This window comes from Felis catus, chromosome A3, assembly GCF_018350175.1.
Source record: "Felis catus isolate Fca126 chromosome A3, F.catus_Fca126_mat1.0, whole genome shotgun sequence".
Lineage (NCBI taxonomy): Eukaryota > Metazoa > Chordata > Mammalia > Carnivora > Felidae > Felis > Felis catus.
Window position 1 is genome coordinate 8,320,015 of NC_058370.1, and position 26,779 is coordinate 8,346,793.

Consider the following 26,779-nt stretch of genomic DNA (forward strand, 5'->3'; position numbering starts at 1 on the left):
CTCTAATATATAATATATTATATATTATATAATATATATAAATATATATAAATAGAGAATATATAGAGAGAAATATAATATATATTAATTAATTAATATATATTAATGAATGAATATATTAATTAATTAATATATAATATATAATAATATATTAATATATAGAGAAATATAATGTATATATTATATTTCTATATTATATAATATATTTTATATTTATATTTATATATAATATAATTATATAATATATAAATATAAAATAATATAATATAATAATATATAATATATTATATTATATATTATTATATTATATTATTATATATAATATCTAATATAATAATATAATATATAATGTATATTATATATTATATTATTATATTATATATAATAATTATATTATATATATTATATATATATAAGAGAATAAAAGAGACAGCCACTATTATTTCCATGTTATAGATGAAGAACCAACTCAGCAATACATGGAGGGATAGAATGAAACTCAGGTGTAGCTTAAACTCCCTAAGAAACAAGCATTCTCACATAAAAAGCAAAACAACACTTACCTTAGAGTTTGCCGATGTTCGTAGAGGTAGTAAAACATCTGGCACACACATAGGAGCTCCTCGATAAACTATACTTTGTCGTACAAGGAGAACGATTCATGAGCTTGAGTGTACACATTGTATCTTTCATCTCTTTCACAATGGAACGGCTCTTTTAATGAGGACCCTTTTCAAAAGCTCTCCCCAACGATGGGACTCAGTCAGTTAAGCGTCCAACTCTTGATTTCAGCTCAGGTCATGATCTCAGAGTCGTGAGACTGAGCCTCGAGTTGGGCTCCTTGCTGGGTGTCGAGCCTACTTGGGATTCTCTAAATAAATAAGTAAATAAACAAACAAGCAAACTTGTTTTCAAAAAGTTCAATAAGAAGTTCTCTCTGTGTTGGGGCGCCTGGGTGGCGCAGTCGGTTAAGCGTCCGACTTCAGCCAGGTCACGATCTCGCGGTCCGGGAGTTCGAGCCCCACGTCAGGCTCTGGGCTGATGGCTCAGAGCCTGGAGCCTGTTTCCGATTCTGTGTCTCCCTCTCTCTCTGCCCCTCCCCCATTCATGCTCTGTTTCTCTCTGTCCCAAAAATAAATAAACGTTGAAAAAAAAATTAAAAAAAGAAGTTCTCTCTATGTAAACACGTCTTGGGGGATTTAGGATGCATTTTTCCATAATGTAACTTTAACTTACCAACAGGACTGAACTGTACTCGGAAATCATTAAGCATATTTGGGGCCAGATGAATGTTTGGGAAGATAGTGTTTAATTGTGTCAGGAAGGTATTTCAAGTATTCACCTTGGAGCACCTGGGTGGCTCAGTCAGTGTAAGCATCCAACTCTTAGTTTCAGCTCAGCTCGTGATCTCACGGTTTGTGACTTCGAGCCCCGCGTCAGGCTCTGTGCTGACAGCTCAGAGCCTGGAGCCTGCTTCGGATTCTGTGTCTCCCTCTCTCTCTGCCCCTCCCCTGATCACACTCTGTCTCTCTCTCGCTCTCTCTCAAAAATAAAATAAAACATTAAAATTTTTTTAAAATCAAGTATAATCTTAACCTTGCTGACCTATAGGCATAGCAACCCCCAATTTTTGAATGAGGAAACTAGGTCCAGAGAGATTAAGTAACTTGCCCAAGGCCACGGCTTGTGAGTAATGGAGCCATGGTTTCAATCCAATCTGTGGAGACTGAAATTACTATTTTTGTCATACAGAATTGCTTCCTATATGACACACAAATAAAGCCCTCCAGGATTTACCAGCAAGTTCTCAGAAAACAAAAAATGCGTTGATACTGATCTTTTGCTTTCCCTAAAGAATGAGGAAAAAATCAATAATCAATTGCCTATTATTTGCTTATTGGGTGCTGGCCATGGTAAACACCACTAGATCATGTACTCCAGGAGAGACAAAACCAAAGAGACAATATCTGTAATTGCAGGGAGATTTTTTCTCTAATTAGGCAGAGGACTCTGAGACGAATATACTAGAGATTACTTATGAGCCCAATTCGTGTACTTCATCACTTTAATGATAAACATTTCAGAGCTTTAGTAGCTGCCAGGAACTTCCAATGCTTTGTCAGCCTCAGAAAAACCCCACTAGGTGGGTAAGACCATTATCACCACCGTGAGAGGAGGTACTTAAGCTTACAAAGATAAGTACATTACCCCTGGTTTATCTACCTACTGGGCTAACTGGGATTTGAACTCACCAGCATTTCTTTGCTAATATTCCTTTGGCTTAATCAATTATACAGTTTCCCAAGTTGAAATTGCAATGTTAAGTTGGACACAAGGTATAATCATTGAGAGGTTATACGTTGCCCCTCTTGTATGTAGTTTGCAAAAACCAAGGCATGCAATACAGGAATGCTATGAGGTATTATCCACTAAATGCTCTCCCGTGCTGAGAACTGTGTACTCACTACTCTCACAGCGAACCCCAGATTGGCTATTATTATTGCTGTTCCCATGAAGCTTAGGCTTTACTCAGGTTGTGAAGTTGATTCTAACCCCATCTATTCTACAGATGTGGAAGGCAAGTCCTCTACAGATCTAGGGCCTACAGCAAGTTTAGTAGACTCTGAAGCACAAAACTATATAACCACTTAATATATTTGAAAGAGTTTTGTGTTTTTCAGTAGTGAAAGCAGCTATTGTCCTTCCAAAGATTCTTCCACTGCACCCTCGCCACACAAGCTCACACACATGCACGTGCACACACACACACACACACACACACTTTGTCATCTGTGGTGGTGGCTTGGTGCGTGAGGGCTGGAGTATAATTATCCATTCAGGACTTGGTAAGATTTCCCAGAACAAAACAGAGGGCCTGGACCTGTCTCCGTAATGAGGGTGGGCATTTATGAGATGCTACAACATCTCTCATTAGTAATTCCCAGCAGGATCCCGGGCAGGATGACTCAGAGAGGCTTCGTAATAAGCTAGGGATGAGGCCCAGTCAGGAAGAGTGTTTCTGGGACTGGTCATTTTGAATTTAGCTGTGCCTTGTCAAGGAGGGATGTGTGTTTATGTCAAGCAAGTTTCCAAGAACCAATCTTCTTCTCTCTGCAATCCGGTGTACAAATTACTGGGGACTCTCTCCACTGGACACGAGAAGCCAGTTTTCCTGAAATAAGAATTCTCTTGCTGACCATCGTTGGCACTAAGGACTGCCTGCACTGCCCAAGTGTCTACTTGGAGTTTATAAAGCAACATAGTGCTAGATTCGTATGAAAACCTAGAAAATATGAAATTATTTCCCTTTCTTCTTGAGTGCATCTGCAGGGAGGGGAAGCAAAGAAAAAATAAGGACGGGGGATAACTTAATATCTGACTTAACAATAAGAGTTAAGCGGTCAATAAATATATTGAGCATTCTCTATGTGCCGAGCACTTGCCAGACACAAGATACACACAGTAGTCTAAATTCATCTTCTATTTGGGATTCTTCTTCCTCTTCCCCTTCCCCTCCTCCTCCTTCTCCTCCTCCCTCTCCTCCACCTCCTCCCCCTCCTCCTCCTCCTTCTTCAGTTTTTCAACCACCATTAGCACATAAAGCCACATTGTATCACGTAGCCCCCCACAAACCGATCCCACCTACCCCCTTTTGGTGGTATTTCCACTTAGAGAATATTTCCAAAATTCTGAGATGTTCTTGGTTTAAGAAAAGGTGATATAAGATGTGGATGGGTGTATATCGTAAGGGCCAGAACCAGAAAATTGGGGGGCTGAATCCCACATGAGCCACATGTGACATCGGGCTTAACTCTGGTTTTATTTCTTCATTTATTTTTGTCATTGGACTGAACTAAATGGGGAAACTTATGTAAAATGTCTAGCTTAAGTGCCTGGTTTATCATAAACCCTAGAAAGCTTTCATTTGTATGCTATGTAACATAAGATGTATATATTACATATAGGATATAATCTATATAGTATGTGATATATAAAATGTACTATATAATATGTATATATAAATGGATATCTGTCAAGCAGATATGATACGTTATATTAACATCCTATAATGGTAGATATAATACATTATATTAATACAATTAAAATAATAATTAACATAACACCTTACATTAATATAGGTATTGTTAATATTAGTAATCATTAACATCTCAGGACAAATCTGAAATGGCAGTGTTCCAGCTCAAGGTGGACCGCAAAAGTTTTCGAGAAACCTGAAAGTTTACAATAAACTCACCAGGGAACGGGTTGCGGAACAGTAGGGTCAGAAAAGAGCCAGTCACGTGACTGGAAAGCCTGGCGAGGAAACTTCTGGCTGGCGGTAGTTGTTGGTGCTGGGTCATAATGACAGCACACGAATTACTTTAAAACACTCAACAAAAATCTTCACCTTCTCTTCCTGAATGAGTAGAACAAGTTCTACCCCTGGCAGCTAGCAGCTAGGACGACTCCTGAAAGTGTGTGTGTGTGTGTGTGTGTGTGTGTGTGTGTGTGTGTGTGTGTCTTGCTTCCTTGGGGTGCACTTTGCAAGGGAGGGTGGGGAAGGTGGGGCAACGCGACTTAACGCTGCCTGGGCGCATCTCTGCACAGGGCAGTCGGTGTCCAAAAAGAGAGGGGGCCGATGGACTTGGGAGAGGTAACCCAGCCTGGAGGGCAAGCCACGTTTTCACCGCGTATTTCAGAACTGCCCCAAGAGGAGGTAACAAGACTACACTGAGTACTGACTGCGGACAAGGCTCTGTTGTGTGCGCTTTACCTACTGTAATTCATTAAATCTTCAGAAGAACCGAGCAAATGGAGCAGCCAGGGAGGAGCCTGCAAACCCAGCTGGCTCTCCTCGCCCCGGCGAAGACCCGAAGGTTGAAAAGCCCTCTCTGGATGCCTTTCACTAAGCCTCAAACACCCCACGCTGGGAGGCGCAGAAAGCCAACCTTCCTCCAGAGAGAGCTGGGTCCAGGCTGGCAAGCCCCGGCTCCCGGGAGGCGCGCGGACCCCGGGGCCCCCCTGAAGGCGCCGGCAGCCTCCCCGGGGCCGCCCTCGGAGACCTCGCCCGCCCGGCAGCGCGATTGTGCAAGCGCGGGGCTGCCGCCGCGGCCGCCACTGACGGCTCCTGCCCGCCGGGTCAGGGCGGGGAGGCGCGCCGGGCGCACACCCGGTGAACTCCGGGCGGAGTCGGCCGCGCTCCCGCCCGGGGAGCAGCGTACCCGCCACCCGAGGCCCGGGCGCCCTCGCTCACCTCGCTGACTCCATCCTATTTCCACCCCCGGCCCTGCCCTCCGCCCCCTCCCCCCCCCCCCCGGGTCCCGCGTCCCTCCGGGCCAGGCCAGCCGGGGCCCACTGCGCCCTACCCAGCCTGCTGATTGGCCACCCGGGGCCTGCCCCGTGTCCATAAATACGTGGTCCCTGGGCATGGAGCGTGGAGAGGGACAGGACAGCGCGGCGCCGCGCAGCATCCCTCTGCCCTCATTGACACCTCCACTCCGCGGCTCCGGACCTGGAAGTCAGCCTCGCAGCCCCACAGGCGGACCCACATCCCTTCCTTTCCCCTTCCAAGAGACACCCGGCCCCCGGAGGCACTCCTCCAGCGGGTCCCCGCGCCCTGAGGCTGCCGCACCCGGCAGCGCCGAGCATCCTTGCCGCGGTCCTCTCTGCTCCCCTCTCCTCCGCCGCCCCCTGCGTCACACCTGCTGGCCCTCTTCGCCCTTCTCCCCCAGAATCGTCAGCCCCCCCCCGCTAGAGCCCGCTCGCGCCTCTTTAACAAAGTCGTGCTTCCCGGTCCCCGCGCGTTCCCACGCGCCAGGTGTGCCCCGCTGCCATGAGCTCCCCCATCGGCAAGAGCCGCTCCCTTGCCGCCGTCCTCCAACAGCTGCGCCACCCGGGGCAGCCCCCCAGAGCCGTGACGTCTGCGGCGTGCGCGCCCCCTCGGCCGCGGGAGGTGCCCCTCTGCCCGGTGATGGAACGCGGCGAGGCGCAGGACGCGGCCGCCCTGCCGGGTCCCACCAACTGGCCGCTGCTGGGCAGCCTGCCGGAGATTCTCTGGAAAGGGGGGCTCAAGAAACAGCACGACACGCTGGTAAATGCCTCGTCGGGCCCCAATTCCCTCTCCCCTCTCTGCCCCGCGCCCCAAAACCCTCCGTGAGACGCGCGGCCGGGGCGCACGGGGCGCTCCGGCGTCACGGCAGCGGCTGGGACCCCGGAGGAAGGAGGCGGGAGGAGGGAGACGCGCTCCCGGGACTGCTCTGGGGGGGACGCGCGCTGACCCGGCCCTGACCTCCGCTGCAGGCCGAGTACCACCGGAAATACGGCAAGATTTTCCGCATGAAGTTGGGTTCCTTCGACTCGGTGCACCTGGGCTCGCCGTGCCTGCTGGAAGCGCTGTACCGCACGGAGAGCGCGTACCCCCAACGGCTGGAGATCAAGCCCTGGAAAGCCTATCGGGACTACCGCCGGGAGGGCTACGGGCTGCTGATCTTGTGAGTCCGGGCGGCGGCTGGAAGCTGGGAATGGGTTCTCAGCAGGGTCCCCTTCCTACGCAGCGGGACACGAAAGCCCCCACCAGGCGCAGTCTCCAACTCCTGCCTGGATCAGAACGGGTTGCACGCAACTGTACTGCGCGCCCAACACCTGCGTCGTCTCCGGCAACTGGGCAGCGCCATGCCTTTCCGTCCAAGAAAGCCCAAAAGGGTTCTACAAATAGCGGGGTTCAGACTTTGGGGCCGGACGAGGTCGTGAAGTCACCGTGCCAGGCCAACCTATTCTCTACAAAATTATCCCTTACAGTTCTCTGTATTCCCCTTCTCTGAGCTCAAACGCCAGAAATTGACTTCTTTGGCTTTTGACAGTTACCTTTTTTTTTTTTTTTCTGGAGGGGAATGGGGGGTTATGACCCAGGTCTAGTCAGAAAGGTGAGGTTCAGGGGCGTCAGGGTTGCACTGTAGGTAAGTAAAGGCCATAATGTGGTGAGGTTCCTCTGCTTTTAATGGTTAGCATTTAACAGGTTAGCGCGTTTGGGTTTGTTTTTTTTTTAATCCCTAATAGTTGTATTTTGGAGGATAATATATTTACTGGAGTTAAAAGCCATAGTTATGCGTGGTGCATCAGAGGCTGTGCCGTCTGCTCTGGGATGAGGGAAGAAGGTGGATGATAAGAATGAGAGAGAGGGAGAGAGAATCCCAAGCAGACTCCACACCGCCAGCATGGAGCCTGATGCCGGGCTCAAACTCACAAACCATGAGATCATGACCTGAGCTGAAGTCGAGAGTGGGTCGCTTAAGCGACTGAGCCACCCAGGAATGTGACTTTCAACCTGAGTCAGTGACTAAGAGAAGACAACGTTGTTCTCAAACAGATCTGGGTTGCTGGCGAAGAGAATGTTCAGGTATCTACTCTTACTGCTGAGAATTGAGATACCTGGCCTCCCAAATCAACCCCGGCAAGGGCACCTCAAAAGGCCCGAGCCCATATTATCTGGACTTCACCTTTCTGGTGTAATCTTAGGCGGAGAGGAGAGGTGCTTTTTCATCCCGTTGTGAAGCCAGCCCCCAGTGTTCCAATGTGCATATTCTCTGGATAGTTCTTAGCAGGAGTCTCAGTGCTCATTTGATTATTTAGTTCACACAGTTCCAGCGCTGGAGGTGTCTTTGCTGCTCCATTCTTTTCTCTACAATTTGCTCTACGTAAAATTTTGCTTCTCTCCCAGGGAAGGAGAAGACTGGCAGAGAGTTCGGAGTGCCTTCCAGAAGAAACTAATGAAACCAGTGGAAATTATGAAGCTGGACAACAAAATCAATGAGGTTTGCAGGCTGGGGGCAGCTTCCCTGGGCCTCCTGGGGAGGGAGAGATGTCTATGGAACTTTAAGTCATAGCTACAAAGTACAGGCGGTTTGGATGGTTCAGGGGTCTCCCTTTACTCCTCGCTGTCTACTTCCTTCTCCGCCAAAACCTTACTCCTCCTTCCTTCCCTCTTGTGCAAAGTAACATCTCAGTGAGGGAACGATGACAAGCAGAGACTCTGGGATTCCGGTCTTGGATTTGAACCTCAGCCCTCCACCCTCTGGCCCTGTAAACTGACTATACCCTTAACTTCCCTAAGCTTCACTCTCCCACTCTACAAACTGGGCCTCGCAGGATTAAATGAGATAATGCTTATAAAATTCCTAGGTCGTGCCATTTAAGCTGGGTTTTGCAGGATGAGTAGGAGTCTTCAAGCCAGAGCAAGTGTAGAAAGGCGTTCAGGCAGCAAGACTAGCCTGCTGAAAATAGTCAGATGACATGATGTGTTCAGGAAATAGTACGTTCAGTGCAGCAGAGGTGAGGCTGTCTGTGCAATGATGCTGGACAGAGGGCAGCTCTTAACAATGTTTTTGTACCACGATAAGGCATTTAGACATTGTCCTTTAGTTAACAAGGGCCAAAGAGGGAGGGATTTAAGCATACAGTAATCTCTTTACTCCTGTTCACTTTGGGTGTTTATTTGGAACTGAACTTGGACCCAGAAAGGATCATATAGGTGCAAGAGTGCCAACCCAGGAGGTTTCAGGGACCAGGTAATGAATATAAATGTATAAGGAAGGCCCAGCAGGGATTTTTGCAAACAGGATAGGACATGCCCTTTCTAGGAGGGACAGCTGCCCCATTCCAGCAGATGACTGTCACATGGGGATGCGGACCTAGTGGCTCCAGATTTTATCATTATTATTATTTTTTGGTTAAGTGGTGAAAATTCCATATGTTGATGAGAAATTTCTGGATTTTGGGGGGGAAACAAATGCAAAGTACTTTTTAATGCACTAAGTGGACAAATTCACAATGCCCGTGGGTGGGCTTTGTACTCACACATACCTTGTTCCAGGCCCCAGCATGGCCGCTTTGCAGCCACGTGTCCAAGGGCGAGTGCCTTAGCCTCACTCGAAGCCCATTCTCTTGTCTGTTTCTGCGGGAAATGGAAGGAAGATCGTATTTCCTACCTCACAGAGTTGTGGGGATCTGCTTACGTAGCACGCTTCAGGCACTGCTTGGTACTATACAAGCCTTGTAAAATGTGAGGCTTTAGTCATCAAAAACCCTGATTTGGGGGGTGCCTGGGTGGCTCAGTCTGTTAAGTGTCCAGCTTGGGCTCAGGTCATGATCTCACGGTTCGGGAGTGCAAGCCCCACATGGAGCTCTCTGCTGTCAGTGCAGAGCCTGCTTTGGATCCTCTGTTCCCCTCTCTCTCTCTCTGCCCGTCTCCTTCTTGTTCTCTCTCTCTCTCTCTCTCTCTCTCTCTCTCTCTCTCTCTCTCTCTCTCTCTTTTTCTCAGAAATGAATAAATAAACAAACAAAAAATCCTGATTTTGGCCACTGGCATCTAGAGCTCTTACATAACATGTCCCAGGTCACAGAGCTATTTAGCAAAGGAGCTGTGTCTAGAATTTGCAGATTTTTCTGGTCCCAAGTTCAAAACGCTTAACACGACGCCAACTAGTAAGGAGATATTTGCTGGCCCAGGTATGGAGGCAGCAAACCTCATAGGGCTTGGGGTGTTGTGACAACTTGGTTGATTCTGATTAGAAGAAATGTTTTCCTTTTCTTAAATTTAGATCAAGAGCTGAAACCTAAGATTTTGGGTGGTTGTGGGAAAAGCTGAGAAAATAACCCAGGACGAGGTTGTCAGGGCAGGAGGTGAGCCCCCGCAGGAGAATATGCAATTAGTGTTGCTTCATAATGAATAACGTTATAAGCAGTGAATATACAAGGTAGCAAACCCCGAAGTCAGCGTACTGAGCTTTTAACCTTTTGTTTTCCTTTAATGACTGAAATGTGTCTTTTGTGGTTTCTTTCCTTTAAGGTCTTGGCTGATTTTATGGGTAGAATAGATGAGCTCTGTGATGAGAGAGGCCGCATTGAAGGCTTATACAGCGAACTGAACAAATGGTCATTTGAAAGTAAGTTTGTCAGGATACCTGGGTGGCCCAGGCGGTTAGGCGGCTGACTCTTAATCTCCACTTAGTTCTTGATCTCAGGGTTGTGAGTTCAAGCCCCGAGTTGGGCTCTGCACTGGGTGCCAAGCCTACTTTAAAAACGAAAGTAAGTTGCCTTCGCCGTCTTATTCGTTTGATTTTCCAAGGGATTTTGAGGCTAAAACGTGGCTCTGAGGATAGTTCCTCTATAACCACGTACTGCTGCTGACAAAGAAGGGCCGCCTGCACAGTCTTTTGTGCTTTCGGGCACTTAAGTTGTGCTTTGCACTATAGGTTGTTCGTACAGTCATTCAACAAATATTTATTGAACACCTGCTATGTGCCCGGCACCGTGCTCGGTCCTAGAGATAGAGCAGCGAACAAAACAGGCGATGACCGGGCTCCCGCGGAGCTTAGGGTCTAGTAGGGGTGACAACCAACAAGTAAACACACTTTATTATATACTTTGCCAAGAGGTAAGGGTAAGGTATGCGATAAAGAACGGTAGTGCCCAGAGGAGGCAAGTCTGCTTTGATTAAGGAGACAGTCGAGGTGACACCTAAAAGAACAAGCCACAGGGCATCTGTGGGAAGATTATTCCAGACTGTGGAGACAGGCAGGGCACATCCCCCTGAGGAGGAAGCATGGGCGATGCGTCCGAGGCTCTGAGTGGGTGGGTGGGTGGGGGAAGGGAAGGAGGAGCTGAGGAGAACCAAGCCAGGGGCGGGAGGAGGTCTCAGCCAGAACTCGGGCTTTTAGTTCAAGTCTGATGGTGATTCATGGAGGGTTCCAAACAGAAGCTGGAGATGATCCCTTTCTTCAGGGAACCCTCAGGGAATAGCAAGCAGGGCTCTGCCTGGCCCAGGAAGCTGCCCAGGGCCGAGAGGCAAGGAAACACTTTTTATAGAGTGGGCAGGCACCTGACCGAGGAAGTTCAAGGCTGTGGGAGAATCCGAAGGGCTGCATCAGCTGAGGTTGGTCATGGCCCTGGTGCCGTATCAGCTAAGTCCTGGCAGCTGAGTAGGAATTCACCAGGTGAAGGTGGATGAAGGAGCAAAGAAAGAACAGGAAGGCCTTCAGAATGACGGGAGCGTGTCCTGTAAGGGAGGGCCACTGCGAGGGCAGAGGATGGGAGGAAGGCAGCAGCCGACCCCTGTGAACCAGGGATGGGAATTCGGTTTTGAGCACGGGGGCACCTGGAAGTGATGTTCCACGAAGCGTTTTTAGCAGAGGGGGGCTTGGGCTGATGTGCTGGCAGGATCGCTCTGGCTGCTACTGTGAGGGATCGGAGAGGGCACCCCAGGAGGGAGGCTTTTGTCGTGACCTGTCTCCCCCATCAGCTCAGCCTCACTTTAAATTTTTTCGTTTACATTTATTTATTTTTGAGAAACAGAGTGAGACAAAGCGTGAGTGGGGGAGGGGCAGAGAGAGAAGGAGACACAGAGTCCGAAACAGGCTCCGGGCTCTGAGCCGTCCGCACAGAGACTGACGTGGGGCTCGAACCCACGAACCGTGAGATCGTGACCTGAGCCGAAGTCGGATGCTCAACCGACGGAGCCACCCAGGCGCCTCTGAGCCTTACTTTAAAGCTACAGCCCACCCGACTATGTTAGCACATTAGAAAACGCCATGCAAAGAAGAAACCCGCAGAAGGTGTTAAGGGGACGAGGACAGGAAAAAGTGAAGGGATGATTACAGAGGAGGAAAGGGAGTGTATATTTTGGAAACTGTCCACTGGAAATACCCAAATGAAGGAGTATCAAATGCATGTCTTTGCAAGTCAAAGAAGATGTGACCATGGTGGTTTAAGAATTATTGTCTAGCGTTATGAGAAGTCTCGAGGAAGGCAGTCCACGGCCGGCACACAACTGATGTCACTGGGGACCCTTTCTATCTTTTTGTTCATCCATCCTTTTTTTTTTTTAATGTTTTTTTTAATTTATTTTTGAGACAGAGAGAGACAGAGGGTGAGCAGGGGAGGGGCAGAGAGAGAGGGAGACACAGAATCGGAAGCAGGCTCCAGGCTCCGAGCTGTCAGCCCAGAGCCCGACGCGGGGCTCGAACCCACGAACCGTGAGATCATGACCTGAGCCGTAGTCGGACGCTCAACCGACGGAGCCACCCAGGCGCCCCTTGTTCATCCATCCTCATTGGCCTGTTGCAAAATGGCTACTGCCTCTCCTGGTCTCCCCTCTGCCTTCTAGGCAAAAAGAGGAAGGAAAGAGGGAAGAGTTCAGCCAAACGCACTTGCTCCTTTTAGCAAGAAAGTGAAAGTATTTCCTTTAAGCCTCCTTGGCCACGCCTGTTGGCTTCTCAGGCTGCTACCGGAAGCCCGGGAAGTCAGGGAGCGTGATTGACACCGGGGTCTTAGATCAATCCAGATTGTTGCCCGAGGACTGATATGTTGACACCCTAAAAAAAATCGGGGTTCTCTTAGGAAAGAAATGGGGGAGAATGAGTACGGGTAGGCCGTGAACAATGACTACTATGCATGGTATCCGGGACAAACTCTGACAAAAGCCAGACATTGAAGGACAGATTCATTCGTGTATAAAAATGGTTACGTTTTCACCGTGGCATTTCTGACCCGGAGGTTCTGCAGGGGTTGGGTCATGGGGCGTGGAGACAGCTTCTGGAAAGTGGGAAAAGTATCGTCATGCCCCTTTCTCCCAGACTTTCTTCCTTTCCTCTGTTCTTTGAAAGGACCTCACTTTTGCAAAAGACGGAATCGTGCCTTCAGTAGCTAGCTACTTGGAGACCCCAGTATTGCTGCGATTGTGTGACTGTTGGTTGTTTTTAAATAACAGGCATCTGCCTTGTGCTCTATGAGAAGAGATTTGGACTCCTTCAGAAGAATGCAGGAGATGAAGCTTTGAACTTCATCACGGCCATCAAAACGGTAAGCATCGCCTTGAGGAGCACAATTTTCCTGATTTGCAGAATGTCACAAACGCGTCGTGTTTCCCCAGGAGTAGCACACACACGTTATTGTGTCACAATAGTCAAGTGTTAGTTTCAAGGTGTTACGTGTTGTCATGGATGGATGTGCATGGATGGTCATGAACCAGGAAGCATGCTACATCATGGTTTAGGCAAGTTTAGGTAGGTGTTTCAGTTGAAGGTCAGTTGGTGGGAGTCCTATTTCAAACAGAGTCTGACGTTTTTCAGATGTAAAATTTTTGAATCCTTAGGTCACAGGGGGATATAGAGATACTGTGAAGCTGGTATAGAAATGGCTGAAGTGGGGCGCCTGGGTGGCGCAGTCGGTTAAGTGTCCGACTTCAGCCAGGTCACGATCTCACGGTCCGTGAGTTTGAGCCCCGCGTCGGGCTCTGGGCTGATGGCTCAGAGCCTGGAGCCTGTTTCCGATTCTGTGTCTCCCTCTCTCTCTGCCCTTCCCCCGTTCATGCTCTGTCTCTCTCTGTCCCAAAAATAAATAAACGTTGAAAAAAAAATTAAAAAAAAAAAAAAGAAATGGCTGAAGTTTGGAAATCATTGGAAATTGAAGTCAATAAGAAAGTGATGGTTTTCCTTTTTCCTTCTTGTGTAAAATATTTAGGTCATAGAATCAATTTTTTTTAATGTTTATTTATTTTCGAGAGAGGGGCACATCCAATGGCAAATCGTCCCAAAGATTGTTTTCAATGTGCTATGGGGCCCAGGGGAGGGTTCCACCCCCAGAGTTGGTGGGAGAGGCCTGGGGGGTGGGGGGGAGTGGGGTCTTTGAGTTCCTGCCTTTCTGGAAGCACGGGGTGCTGGGTGTGGAGAACGCTCCTCTTCCGGTGAGGCGGTTGTCTTCGAGACCAGGGGCATCCAGAATGAAAAGGCGTTGCGTTCCCCACAGATGATGAGCATGTTTGGGAGGATGATGGTGACCCCGGTTGAGCTGCACAAGAGCCTCAATACCAAGGTCTGGCAGGCCCACACGCGGGCCTGGGACACCATCTTCCGATCAGGTAATGGGGCCACACACACCCGGCATCCCTGTCTCTGGAGCCTCTGCCAGAAGGTCTGGAATGATCCCGATGGAATTTGCTCCTCCTGATTCTTATGGGCTTTGCAGTCATGAGTTTAGAATCTTCCCGGTGTAGACAAATTCTAAGGAAAAGGCACATGGCAGCTTTCTGCAGTTTCTGGGAACTCGAAGCAGTTAAAAACAGGAGCTTTGGAGTCAGATAGGTGGATTCAAACCCAGGTCTGTCACTGGTGTAGTGGGTTGACCACATGTGCTCTCTCTCTTTCCTCCTCAGTAGTCTTGTCTCAAATGGGCTAATAATAACAATGCCTACCTCACTGCAACCGTTTCTAGGTCTAGTGTAGATACGGTCAAAACCTGGCTTCTCGCAATACCCAGTGGGTCCGAGCTGTTTCTGCTACATTATGAGGGGAATATTGATGCCGAATATTGTTCAATGAGTATCTCTGTGCTTACCAATATGTACCAGTAGGAGGTCCCGTATCCTATCATACCATGCTGTATATTTCATATACACACATAAACATATCCTCATTGAGTTGTCACCAAAACCCCTATAAGGTAGGTCCTCCTATTAGCCCTGAGTGACAGAACTGAGACATAAAGAACTAACTTTCTGGCCAGGGTGTGAAGCCAGAGAGAAGGGCTCCCACAGCCCAGACTCTAACTGCTGCACCGCTTACGGCCCTTGTTATTGTTGCCAACCTCACCCTTATTATTATCCTGGCTTGGCTGGCACGGTAGACTGAAGGGAGAGAGACGCGTGCCTAGAATGTTCTTTACAAACGTTAGAACTTTCTACTACTATCGTCAGCATGCACGGGCACGGCAGTGTGTGTGTGTGTGTGTGTGTGTGTGTGTGTGTGTGTGTGTGTGTTTGATTACACTGGGGACGGTTCTCGCCTCCTCTGTGGCCCAGATTTGGGAGCTCAAGTCCCACTACCTGCATTTGTGACCAAAGTGGCTAGGCACCTGGATCTGGGTACGAGTTCTGATTCCGAGAGTGGACCCGGGTCCCACCTATGTCTCATGATGGGCTCTTCCACATTCTAAGCTTTTAAACTCAAACTGTGACCTGTAGGCTAATGGTTGTAGCAGCACCTGGGAGCTTGTTAGAAATACAGATTTCCAGGCCCGCCCCAGACCCCTGATCCCAAATCTGCATTGTAAGAAGATGCTCAGGTGATTCTTGGGCATCTTAAGGTTTGACCAGCCCTGCTCACGCGGTCATCGATCAATCCTTGGCGACTTAACGATGAGGCAACATTAGCTCATTGGACACATTGTCAGTGTCCCTGCAAAGGCCCTGTAAGGTGTCATGGGGGGATTTCGGTTGGGGTTCCCTCACGCTCGATCCTAATCTTCACCTCACTTCCCTTCCCTCTTCTCTTCTCCAATAGTCAAATCTTGCATCGACAGCCGGTTGGAGCACTATTCTGAGCAGCCCAGCAAGGATTTCCTTTGTGATATTTATCTCCACAATCAGCTTTCCAGGAAAGAACTGTATGCGGCTGTCACAGAGCTCCAACTGGCTGCAGTAGAAACGGTAAGGGCTTGATTTTCCTTTGCTGAATGGTCCAGAAAATCTTCTCGTGATGCATTTTTTTTTTAATTTTTTTTTCAACGTTTATTTATTTTTGGGACAGAGAGAGACAGAGCATGAACGGGGGAGGGGCAGAGAGAGAGGGAGACACAGAATGGGAAACAGACTCCAGGCTCTGAGCCATCAGCCCAGAGCCCGACGCGGGGCTCGAACTCACGGACCGCGAGATCGTGACCTGGCTGAAGTCGGACGCTTAACCGACTGCGCCACCCAGGCGCCCCTCGTGATGCATTTTAAAGAGGCATTCAACTCTCTCATTCCACAAGGATTAACTGAGCACTAGTCTAGCAAAAGGGTGCGAGAGACCCAGTGCACAGCCTTGGTCCTTAAACTTGAGATGGGAGGTGAGTTCACGTGCTCTATAGCGGAGAAAATCCGTGCGCTCTGTGACAAATACATACGCTCTCTGGGAATTCAGAAGCAGTAAAATTCCACACCATAGAAAGATAGGTCATCTAGGTTTTTCTTTTTCTTATTCTTTGATAATCTAGATTTTTTAAAAAACTGAACGTATTCTTGAAGGCTGCGAATGTTACCCCAAAGTGCCTGATTGTGGTTGTTACTCTAAAAATATTGCAATGCTCTCTACCAGCCCAATATTTTTTCTTTTTATAAAGTTCATGTATTTATTTGGAGGGAGGGGGGCAGAAACAGTGGGACAGAAGATCCCAAGCACCCTCCAGGCTATCAGCGCAGAGCCTGGCATGAGGGTCGAACTCATGAACCTGAGCGGAGATCAGGTCCCGAGCCAAAATCAAGGGCGAGACACTTAACCGACTGAGCCACCCAGACACCCCGACTTTTTCTGATTTAAAGCTTAAAAAGAGTGAGTCAGGGGAAACTTGGTTTCACCTTGCATGAAACAGCTAATTTTAAATGCCCAAATTCTGTCCCCATGTGCTTGATACCTGTGGGAGTACCAAATCCAGCCAGACTCCAAATGCACATACTGACAGATGTCCGGGTGGGTTTGATTGTCCTTGATCTGTTTTTTTGAGCTCTCACTGGCGGGATGCATATTAATATTCCTCGTGACCCAACGTTTCATGCACCTGTAATCTCTAAGAAGAATGGGTCCTACTTCATTTCTTTTCCGTATTTCCCGTTTCTTTAGTGTCTCTTGTCCACAGAAAACGTAGGGGTTTCTACCTCAGGAGGAACAGCAAAATTGTAATTTCTCCTCATGCCCCAGAAGGCTTTGAAAGGGGGAAATTCATTTCAGCTCACTTTCATACTGAGTCACTTACCCTAAGAGGATCCTTGGAGGGGTAGAAGTAAAGCCTCACCCTTTATCTTTTGTTTCAACTGGAATGTGAGCTCCAAGGGCAATGACTTGGTTTTGGACCTGCTGTATTCCCAGGATGTAGAACAGCACTTAGCATATAGTAGGTGCTCAACAAATACTTGGTGAATCAATGAAAGGATGCAGAAACCAAGTGCCGGCTCTGGGGCAGGCGCTGTTCTAGGTGCTTGAAGGAACACCATGAACCAGAGACAAAGGTCTTGGCCTTCATGGAACTTAACCACTAGCAGGGAAGACCAACCCGACACACGTAAACAAATAAATAAATATGATCATATCAAAGAGTGGTAGGAGATATGGAGGAAACCATCAGAGTAAGGGGACAGAAGGGGAGGGCAGGGTACCCTCTCTGGGGGAGTGATACGGAAATGGTGACAGGGAGCCGGCCTTGGGAGGATCTGGGGAAGACTCCTCCTGGTAGAGGAAATAGCATGTGCAAAGGGTCTGGAGCAGCAAAAACATTGGAGCTGGAGACCTGGCAAATGTGGTCAAGTTGACATTGCAGAAGTCCAGGGGCCGTGTTAGCCAGCAGCCTTAGTAAACCATTCAGATTTTATGACACCTGTGATGGAAACGTCTCAGGGCATTATAAGCCGGGGAGTAGCCTGATGGAATTTATGTCTTGAAAAGAGGGCTCGGGCTGGTGGGGTGGAAGGTGCACTCAGCGTAGGAAGAGTGGAAGCAGGGAAATCAGCTCCGCGATGCATCTCCTCCACGGAGGTCAGGCCGGGATACTTAGGGCCTGTGAGGTCTCCCAGGGCCCTCCCGCCTCGATTCAGGCCCTGCAGTTACCTAAAAAGGCCCCGGCTGTCTTACAAGGCTTTGGCGAAAGCTACAATCATTTGTCTTCTGGAAACTCTATTTGGTACTTGCGGTAAGGGACCCGCTGATATGCTTAAATGTTTCCTTTTTAGTCCTGGCAATTCTGGAAGTCACTTTTGGAAAATCAGAGAAATTTGAAAGTGTATCTAATTTGGTGGCTACGCCCTCTTCCTGTTTTGTAAATTGGACTCTTGTAATAATGCCCGCCAGGGTTTGTTTGCATCTGAGGCCACCGGTCTTCCCGTGAAGAAGGTTTGCCTTGGAGGCATCTTCTTCCCAAAATAGTAAATACCATTGGCTCCGAATCGTCTCGCACTTTGCTCATTTATGTGAGTGGCACGTGCAATTGGCAGAAGATCTTCGTGTCTGCAATGACCGTTTTTACAGGAATATTTGGCTTATGTTAAGTAAGAAAGTAAAAATAAAATAAAGACCTAAAAACAAATACATATGACGACCAGTGGTGAATATCATGAAGCTGAAAGCTATGCTGGCTATTTCTGCCCATATTTTTTCTCTTCTTGTTGCCTTTGGAAAGGAAGTAAAACACTCCACTTAAGGGACCATGAGCCTGTGTCAGAAACTGTGGCTGGTTCCTTGACATACTCAACGTGATGCTAGAATTTCTTATTTTGCTATTGGCCCCCTCCTGCAAGGGTTCTGTGCATGTGGCGGAAACTCTGGGTTTCACAGATTCAATTCCAGAAATGCATTTTTTCGTGTGCATTTGCACTGTATACTTAAAAAGAAAAAAAGACTCGTTAGCAAAGCTGCTAGGATCCCCATCCCTGTCTCGCCACTGAAGTTTTCTCTCCATTTTCTATTTTAAAAATGTTTAATTAAATGTTTTCCTTATTTTGACATAATCATAGATTCACATGCAGTTCTTTTTTTTAAGTAATATTTGTTTTATTGGGGGGGCAGAATGCAAGTGGGGGAGGGGCAGAGAGAGGGGGACAGAGGATCTGAGGTAGGCTGTGTGCTGACAGGCTCACAGCAGTGAGCCCTATGCGGGGCTCAAACTCATGAACCCGCGAGATCATGACCTGAGCTGAAGTCGGATGCTCAACCAACTGAGCCACCCAGGCACCCCTCACATGCAGTTCTAAGAAAAAATAGAGAGGAGTCCCTTGGACCCTTCACTGACTTTCCCCCAGTGGTAACATCTTACAACCATAAAACCTTATCGCAACCCGGAAATTGATGTGGATACAGTCCTACCAGCCTGCTTTCCTTTCACCAGTTCTACAAGCGTTCATTTGTGTTCAAACAGTTTTTGAATCAAACTATATTTTAAGTGTCCCAATGCAGCTGATTATTCAAGGAGTCTATCTTGATTCCCGCTGCTATCCTTAATTGGCATAGTTTATAAAACAAATCTGAATTTTCACATCCTGTATTGTTTACTGCACAGCGAATAGGGACACGTGAAAAGGCATCATGAATGCATTTGCAAAGCAAGGTGCTAGGCATCAGCTTGTATTCAGCTCATAACGGTTTTAAGGCAGTTTATTTGCAGAAACCCAAGTTTACAAGTTTATGTCCCTTTGGCTTTCAGACGGCAAACAGCTTAATGTGGATTCTCTACAATTTATCCCGTAATCCCCATGTGCAACAAAAGCTTCTTAAAGAAATTCAGAGTGTATTGTCTGAGAATCAGATGCCACGGGCAGAGGATTTGAGGAATATGCCATATTTAAAAGCCTGCCTGAAAGAATCCATGAGGTGAGAATACATGGGGAAGCCAAGAAGAATATTCTAGGAAGCCGTTCTCTTAAATACACAGTCAGGGTCTCCGCACCCACAGACAGCACCCACAGTTGATTCAGAAACATTTGTCAAAATGCAAAAAAAAAGAGAGCCTTCAGATCATATGACCATATTCTTTTTCTATTACTCACTTCCTAAATCATTTGGGCAAATTCTAAAATTTGGGAAAGTCAGTGTCCTCTCCTTTAAATCAGTAATAATAATAATAATAATAATCTCATGAATGCTATAAGCACTAATTAAGATCAGGGCATAATTGAAGGATATGAAAAGAGGTTGAGCGAGGGAACCGTATTATTATTTGATAAGACAAAGAAACATCTTTGTTTTTGAGCCTCTGGTATAAAATGTTCTGTGAAAATTATGGTTCCACCCTTTCTGGAAAACAAAACTCACAACGTGTCAGCATTAGAAACAAACAGCTTTCGCTTCAGGAAGGGCAGATGGGAGAACACTAGGACAAATCAGGCTGAAGCGTGACACGTAAAAAACACACATTTGAAGTCTAGAATGAAACAGAAAACCACTTTTGACAGCTACTAAGCAGTGACTGGGGAGTTAACCAACACGATAAAAACAAGGGGTTCAAACAGGAGGTATAAACATCAGGAAGAAAGAGACTGAACTTTACGAGAGTTGTGATCATGCTCCCTTTTTGAGTACGAACTTGTGCAAGGATTATTGATTTAACCAGAAACTGCATTGTCTTCGACACTTGATCTAGAAATGGGTCTGTGCTCACCTTTACGCCTTTCATTTTGTTTTTTCAGGCTGACCCCAAGTGTACCATTTACAACCCGGACTCTTGACAAAGCTACGGTTCTGGGTGAATATGCTTTACCCAAAGGAGTAAGTAGCACTTGCTCTTGAAGAGCTTTGAAAGATACACTTCATCAGATCTCCATAAACACCTGTCCTGGGAGAGCATTCATTTTGGAAATATGTATATTTTAGGATGTAGTTGACCTGTTGCATCGTACGGTGTTAAGATGAATGTTTTCGGGGACTCAGAGACCTAGATTCAAGTATCGCCTTGAGTGAGTTACATAACCTCTGAGCCTCAGCTTTCTCATCTGTAAAATGGGGATAATAGGGGCGCCTGGGTGGCGCAGTCGGTTAAGCGTCCGACTTCAGCCAGGTCATGATCTCGCGGTCCGTGAGTTCGAGCCCCGCGTCAGGCTCTGGGCTGATGGCTCGGAGCCTGGAGCCTGTTTCTGATTCTGTGTCTCCCTCTCTCTCTGCCCCTCCCCCGTTCATGCTCTGTCTCTCTCTGTCCCAAAAATAAATAAACGCTGAAAAAAAAAATTTTAAATGGGGATAATAATGGAACGTACCCCCTGGGGTTGGTGAGAGTGTGATGCAACATTTTAAAGTTCTTCACCGGTTTATCGCCTGGTACATTTCTAGTATTAAACACGGCCTGCCAATCACCATATTATAAACTTGGGGGTTGCTTTTACATTGTAAGGTGATCACTTCTGTAAATCTTGCTCTTCAAATGTTTTCTTCTAGTGATTTTTAAGTGCTTTTGTGTTTCTGTGTGTTTTTAGACAGTGTTGATGCTCAATACCCAGGTGTTGGGATCCAATGAAGAAAATTTTAAAGATTCCAGTCAGTTTAGGCCCGAACGGTGGCTTCAGGAGAAGAAAAAGATTAATCCTTTTGCACATCTTCCGTTTGGTGTTGGGAAGAGAATGTGCATCGGTCGCCGACTGGCTGAGCTCCAGCTCCACTTGGCTCTGTGCTGGGTAAAACTCTGGTTCCTTTCTTTCTTTCTTTCTTTCTTTCTTCTTTCTTTCTTTCTTTCTTTCTTTCTTTCTTTCTTTCTTTCTTTCTTTCTTTCTCTTTCTTTCTTTCTTTCTTTCTTTCTTTCTTCTTTCTTTCTTTCTTTCTTTTTCTTTCTCCTTCCTTCCTTCCTTCTTTTTTCTTTCTTTCCTTCCTTCCTTCTTTCTTCTTTCTTTCTTTCTTTCTTTCTTTCTTTCTTTCTTTCTTTCTCCTTCCTTCCTTCCTTCTTTTTTCTTTCTTTCCTTCCTTCCTTCTTTCTTTTTTCTCTTTCTTTCTTTCTTTCTTTCTTTCTTTCTTTCTTTCTTTCTTTTTAGTGTTTATTTATCTTTGAGAGGAGAGGGGCAGAGAGAGAGGGAGACACAGAATCGAAAGGAGGCTCCAGGCTCGGAGCTGTCAGTGCAGGGCCTGACGCAGGGCTCGAACTCACGAGCTGTGAGCCAAAGTCGGATGGTTAACCGACTGAAGCCCCTGCACTCTGATTTCTGCATTTGTGCTCTGTGCTATTCCACCACCCAGGAGAAGAGGGGTAACGCTACCTTTTCTGTGCATGTGTGTTCCAGATCGTCCGCAAATACGACATCGTGGCCACGGATGACAAGCCCGTAGAGATGCTGCACCTGGGTATTCTGGTACCCAGCCGGGAGCTCCCCATAGCTTTCTGCCAGCGGTAAGAGCCTCAGGTGAGCATCCGGGGTGCTGTGAACGACCAACGAGTGAGCTGAGCTCAGAGGTCAACCACACTTGGCTTTGAATCCCTGCTCACCACTGATTTGCTGGGTGACCTTGAGTAGTTTTCGAACCTTTCCGTGTCCGTTTTCTTTTCATTTGTAAAGTGGGGACCGAAATTGTATCTCACTAGAAAGTTGATATGATACTAAATACTCAACTGAGCCGAAATCCTAGCATCAACTATGTGCTCAGTAAAGACAAGCTGCCGTTATGGGTTTCGTGTGTGAACAGCACGGGTGGACAGCCGGTGAATAGCCGGGTGGCAGATATTTTAGGCTTTGCAGGCCACGAGGCCTCCCCCACGTCCCCTTAACCCTCTGCCTTGTAGCTCGGAAGCAGCCTCGCAGGATTCATCAACAAACAGGTGTGGCTGCTGTGTTCGTTTTCTGTTGCTGCCGTTACAAATTACTAAAACAAATGAAATACAAATCGCTAACGCTCGTGTTAAATAATAAATGTATTCGCTGAACAGATTTGTGGGTCAGAAATCCGACCCAGCTCTTACCAGGCTAAAGTCAAGGTACTAACAGGGCTATCTAGATTCCTTTCTAGAGGTTCCAGGGGAGAATCCATTCTCTTGCTAATTTGGGTTCTTGGCAGGTTATTGCTGCTGCCGGAGGGCAGCTGCTCCCAGCTCCCGAGGCACCTGCGTTCCTTGGCTCATGGCCTCTTCCTCCATTTTCAGAGCTAGTCAGAGTGGCCAAGTCCCTCTCCTAGCTTCCAGTCTCTCCTCCTTCTGTCATTCAGAATAATCTCCACCACCCCCTCCCCCGCAACCCCTCCCAGGGGCGCCTGGGTGGCTCAGTCGGTTAAGCGTGTCTGACTTCAGCTCAGGGCATGATCTCCCAGTTTGTGGGTTCGAGCCCCACATCGGGTTCTGTGCTGACAGCTCAGAGCCTGGGGCCCGCTCCAGATTCTGTCTCCTTCTCTCTCTGCCCCTCCCCCGCCCACACTCTGTGTCTCTCTGTTTCTCAAAAATGAGTAAACATCAAAAAATTAATAAAACAAAATAATCTTCCCATCTCAAGGTCCATACACATAATCTCATCTGCCAAGTTCCTTTTGCCATGCATTCACAGGTTCTGGAGATGAGAGCATAGCCATTGTCCCAGGGCTATTATTCTGCCTACCGAGACTGTTCCAATAAAACTTTATTTATAAATGCAGGTGGTATGCTTATTTGACCACAGGGCTTTGATTTCCTGGAATGTAAGTGTATATATTTACTACCCTGTATTAAATACAGTGCAACACTTTTTCTGCATTGTACCATTCACCGCCTTTTCCAACTGTATACGTGTTCTCTTACCACCTTCACAACTGTGGCCATATGCACATACCAGCTACTATTTATTTAATCACTACTTAATTGTTTCCTTGAAATTAACACAGACCTAATAGTATACTTTAGCCTTATTTCCCAGGCAATAATTTCCTTGATGAAATGGTAAGTGTTTCAGTTCAGTTATTTTTCCCTAATGCACAATACAGTGAATTTTTAACTATTAAGGTGATACACACTGAGCTTGAAAAATCTCTACTCTCATCTTCCGGGGAAAGATGACACTTCCAAAATCAGGCTTTCTAGCATCACATGCCACTATTCAGTCTCATTCTGCCCTCTCAAAAGCCTCTCCTGGGATTTACCTAGAACTGGCTGCAATTTGCTAACTGCGAGTGAAGGGGAGTTTGCTGACAGGTGGATTATTGCGGGAAATATGCATTTGTAGATGAAATTTCCCCCCAGGTGTCTGGCATTAGACAATTGTCACATTCTGAGCATCCCAACAGAATGGAATCAAGTAGGATAACGAAGGAATTTTCGATTAATTTTGAAACGCCCAAGTCTTCAGCAAGGACAGCACGCACACTTATCATAAGAGAAACACACCTTCGACACGAGCCCCTGGCATTTTTGGTGTGAACACTTATTTTTTCGCTAATAATTCCTCTCATTTAATTATAATCCTTTAATGTATAATTGGGGTTTACTTTACTTTCCAGAATTTTTTTTTTTTTTACCATGACCAAGAGCGGCGATTTTTACCCTCTTGCAAGAATGGTCCTTATGGCTTCTACGTTACTGGAAAGCAAACTGCAAAAGCTAGAGCCTGCAACAGCGCACAAAGGACAGTTGGATATAGATGCTTATACTCATTCTTCGATACAATTGTTCCGGAAGCTGCACTATGTAGACGATGGCATTTAATAAGATTGTATCTGGCTCCAGAGAGCAGACTGAGTGTTGGGAGACAAGGCGCTACAGGGTATGCTGCTGGCTTACCCCGAACCCGTGTCCGCACCGGCTTGGCTTAGAGAATTGTTCAGGATCCTGTTTTCTTTTGCATCTCACCGTGACGTGACAGGGAGGCTGGGCTTTTATTTGTCAGTTAGTCTGCAGACGTCACGACATGTTTCTGTCCCCACTCTTCCAAATTCACACCGCTTGGATCTTTACTTCTCGAGAGAGAGTTTACGTTTCATGATGTTAAGCTAAATTGTCTGGGGCTTGGGGTTAATAATGACAGTCCATTTATTGTAACTCTGCTTAACGTGACATTGGGGAAAACTTGTTTATCATGTCAGCAAAACTAAATGTTAAAGTTACCGGGTCTCCGTGAAACTGCATTTTTCCTGTTTTGAAATTGCAGCATTCTTGGGAAATTAGAGAAGAACTCTATTTTAAGAAGTATTTTGATGAAGTCAGAACCTCTTATCTAAGAATGCCTTACTGACGTACTGTGGCATCATTTTGTGAGAGGATTCTGAAATTCTTTGTTTAGGTAATGGATTTCCTCTATGGCATTAAGAAGTGACTCAGCAGTTTTTTAAAGTGTGTGTATGTGTGTGTACTGTAATGGAAATTTGCTTACGTCATTTTTAAAAATATATATGGTATTTGATTTAGGATCTGTGGTTTAGAGCAGTGTTTCCCAAAGTCCAGCCACAGTTTAAAAATATTCAGTGACTTATCATGCCTTAATTTTCCCCTCTATAGAATGGAACAGTAGTAAAATGTGTATATCTTATAGATTTACTGTATCGGCCATGTTATGTGATTTCAACTCCCTGAGAAAATACAGTTTCATAATGGAAAATGCATAGAGATTTATACAATACTTACAAAACTTTGTGAAAAAACATGTGTACGTATGGTTTATTTTTATATATATTTACTACTACGTTTCCTAAAAACATACTATATGTTTCTGTATATTTGATAGGTTTCTCTTTTTAGGTTATATTTTTAGGATATTTCAGAAGCGTACCTTTATATCGTTCCATTTGAATGATTATGTACATATCACTAAAATAGATGTATGCTTTCTCCCTACTGTGAAATTATTTTGTAGAATTCTAAATCCACATGTCATCAGATCTCATCTGTAGATCTTCACTGAACTCCCTGAAAATCAGAATAAAAGTTTCCAAATATTCCAAAAATGTTTCCTCTTTATTGCATCTGTTGTCTTGCTAGGAAATTTTCTCAGTGTGTCCATTTTACAAGCCCCGGATCACAAAATCTACTCTTACAAACAGCTGGACTCGTCCAGAACAGTTTTACAGAAAGATAATCATTTGAATGGCAAAACAGTTTTCCATTTTTTTGCTGCTTAAATATTTTTCAAGTCCATCTAGTTCTCTTTTTTTAATGTTTATTTATTTTTTTAATTTTTTTTTCAACGTTTATTTATTTTTGGGACAGAGAGAGACAGAGCATGAACGGGGGAGGGGCAGAGAGAGAGGGAGACACAGAATCGGAAACAGGCTCCAGGCTCTGAGCCATCAGCCCAGAGCCCGACGCGGGGCTCGAACTCACGGACCGCGAGATCGTGACCTGGCTGAAGTCGGACGCTTAACCGACTGCGCCACCCAGGCGCCCCTGTTTATTTATTTTTGAAAGAGAGAGAGAGCGCACAAGTGGGGAGAGGGGGCGAGAAGAGGGAGACACGGAATCTGAAGCAGGCTCCGGGCTCTGAGCTGTCAGCACAGAGATCGACACGAGGCTCGAACTCACAAACCGTGAGATCATGACCTGAGCTGAAATCGGACCCTCAACCCGCCGAGCCACCCAGGCGCCCCGAGTCCATTTAGTTCTATCTGAACCACCACCTCCCTCCGGATGAGTGCAGACCCTCCCAGCTGCTCTCCAGTCTGTTCTTTGTCCACTGGCTGTATTAGCCTCCTCAAACCCCAAACCCGATTTTGTCTTATCCCTGCTTCTGTGGTGTTCCATTGCTTCTATGAAAGGATCCAATTTCTTAAGCCAGACGTCAGTGTCCTGGCATATTTGGCCTCTCTGAACCACAGGCCCCAGCCCACATCGCCCACACCCAGATGCCTCTGGACCCCTCCACACTGGCTTCTGCCAGTTTCTTTGATTCCTTCAACACTATCGGCCCACAGGGTTTTGCACCTGCGGTCCCGCCTCCTACCATCTTCCCTCCTGGCACATTCTTTACCTGCTCTTCTCCTATGCACCAGTCAGAGATCAGCTCAAGCTTCCTAGAGGAAGTCTTCCTTGATGACTAATATGCCCCAGAGGCTGACCCTGGCATCGGGATTCATTAAGGAAGTGATTCCAGAAGATACTGTGAGAGACTGAGGGCAGCAGGGTAGGAAAAGGAGCCAAAGGCAGTGCAGCTTGGGGAACGTTCCAGCTTCCTGATCCTCTGGGGAGCTCTGGGCTTGTAGCTTACAGCATGGCTGGTTTGATCTGTGGGAACAACTCCCAGGCCGCACCGTGGGGCTGTCCTCTCTAGCTCTTAGTGGTGTCCACACAGAGTAGCCGCAGAAGCCCAGATTCATCCTGTTGATGGGATTCATGCCAAGTC

At 46.7% G+C, this 26,779-nt stretch overlaps 1 protein-coding gene across 2 annotated transcripts; it reads left to right on the forward strand.

The window, feature by feature from the left end:
* The first annotated feature begins 5,427 nt into the window (after positions 1 to 5,427).
* CYP24A1 (cytochrome P450 family 24 subfamily A member 1) lies at positions 5,428 to 25,392 on the forward strand. 2 transcript variants are annotated; one of them, XM_045053475.1, is made up of 12 exons: positions 5,428 to 6,091; positions 6,301 to 6,491; positions 7,718 to 7,811; positions 9,845 to 9,941; positions 12,764 to 12,855; positions 13,744 to 13,912; positions 15,333 to 15,478; positions 19,219 to 19,385; positions 20,201 to 20,279; positions 20,981 to 21,178; positions 21,776 to 21,895; positions 23,949 to 25,392. In XM_045053475.1, the coding sequence occupies exons 1-11, from the start codon at positions 5,834 to 5,836 to the stop codon at positions 21,884 to 21,886; spliced, it is 1,602 nt and encodes a 533-aa protein (XP_044909410.1). In that variant the 5' UTR covers positions 5,428 to 5,833; the 3' UTR covers positions 21,887 to 21,895; positions 23,949 to 25,392. The 2 variants fall into 2 exon arrangements, with proteins under 2 accessions (XP_044909410.1, XP_023106853.2); XM_023251085.2 differs by having other exon boundaries at positions 13,801 to 13,912.
* The last annotated feature ends 1,387 nt before the right edge of the window (positions 25,393 to 26,779 follow it).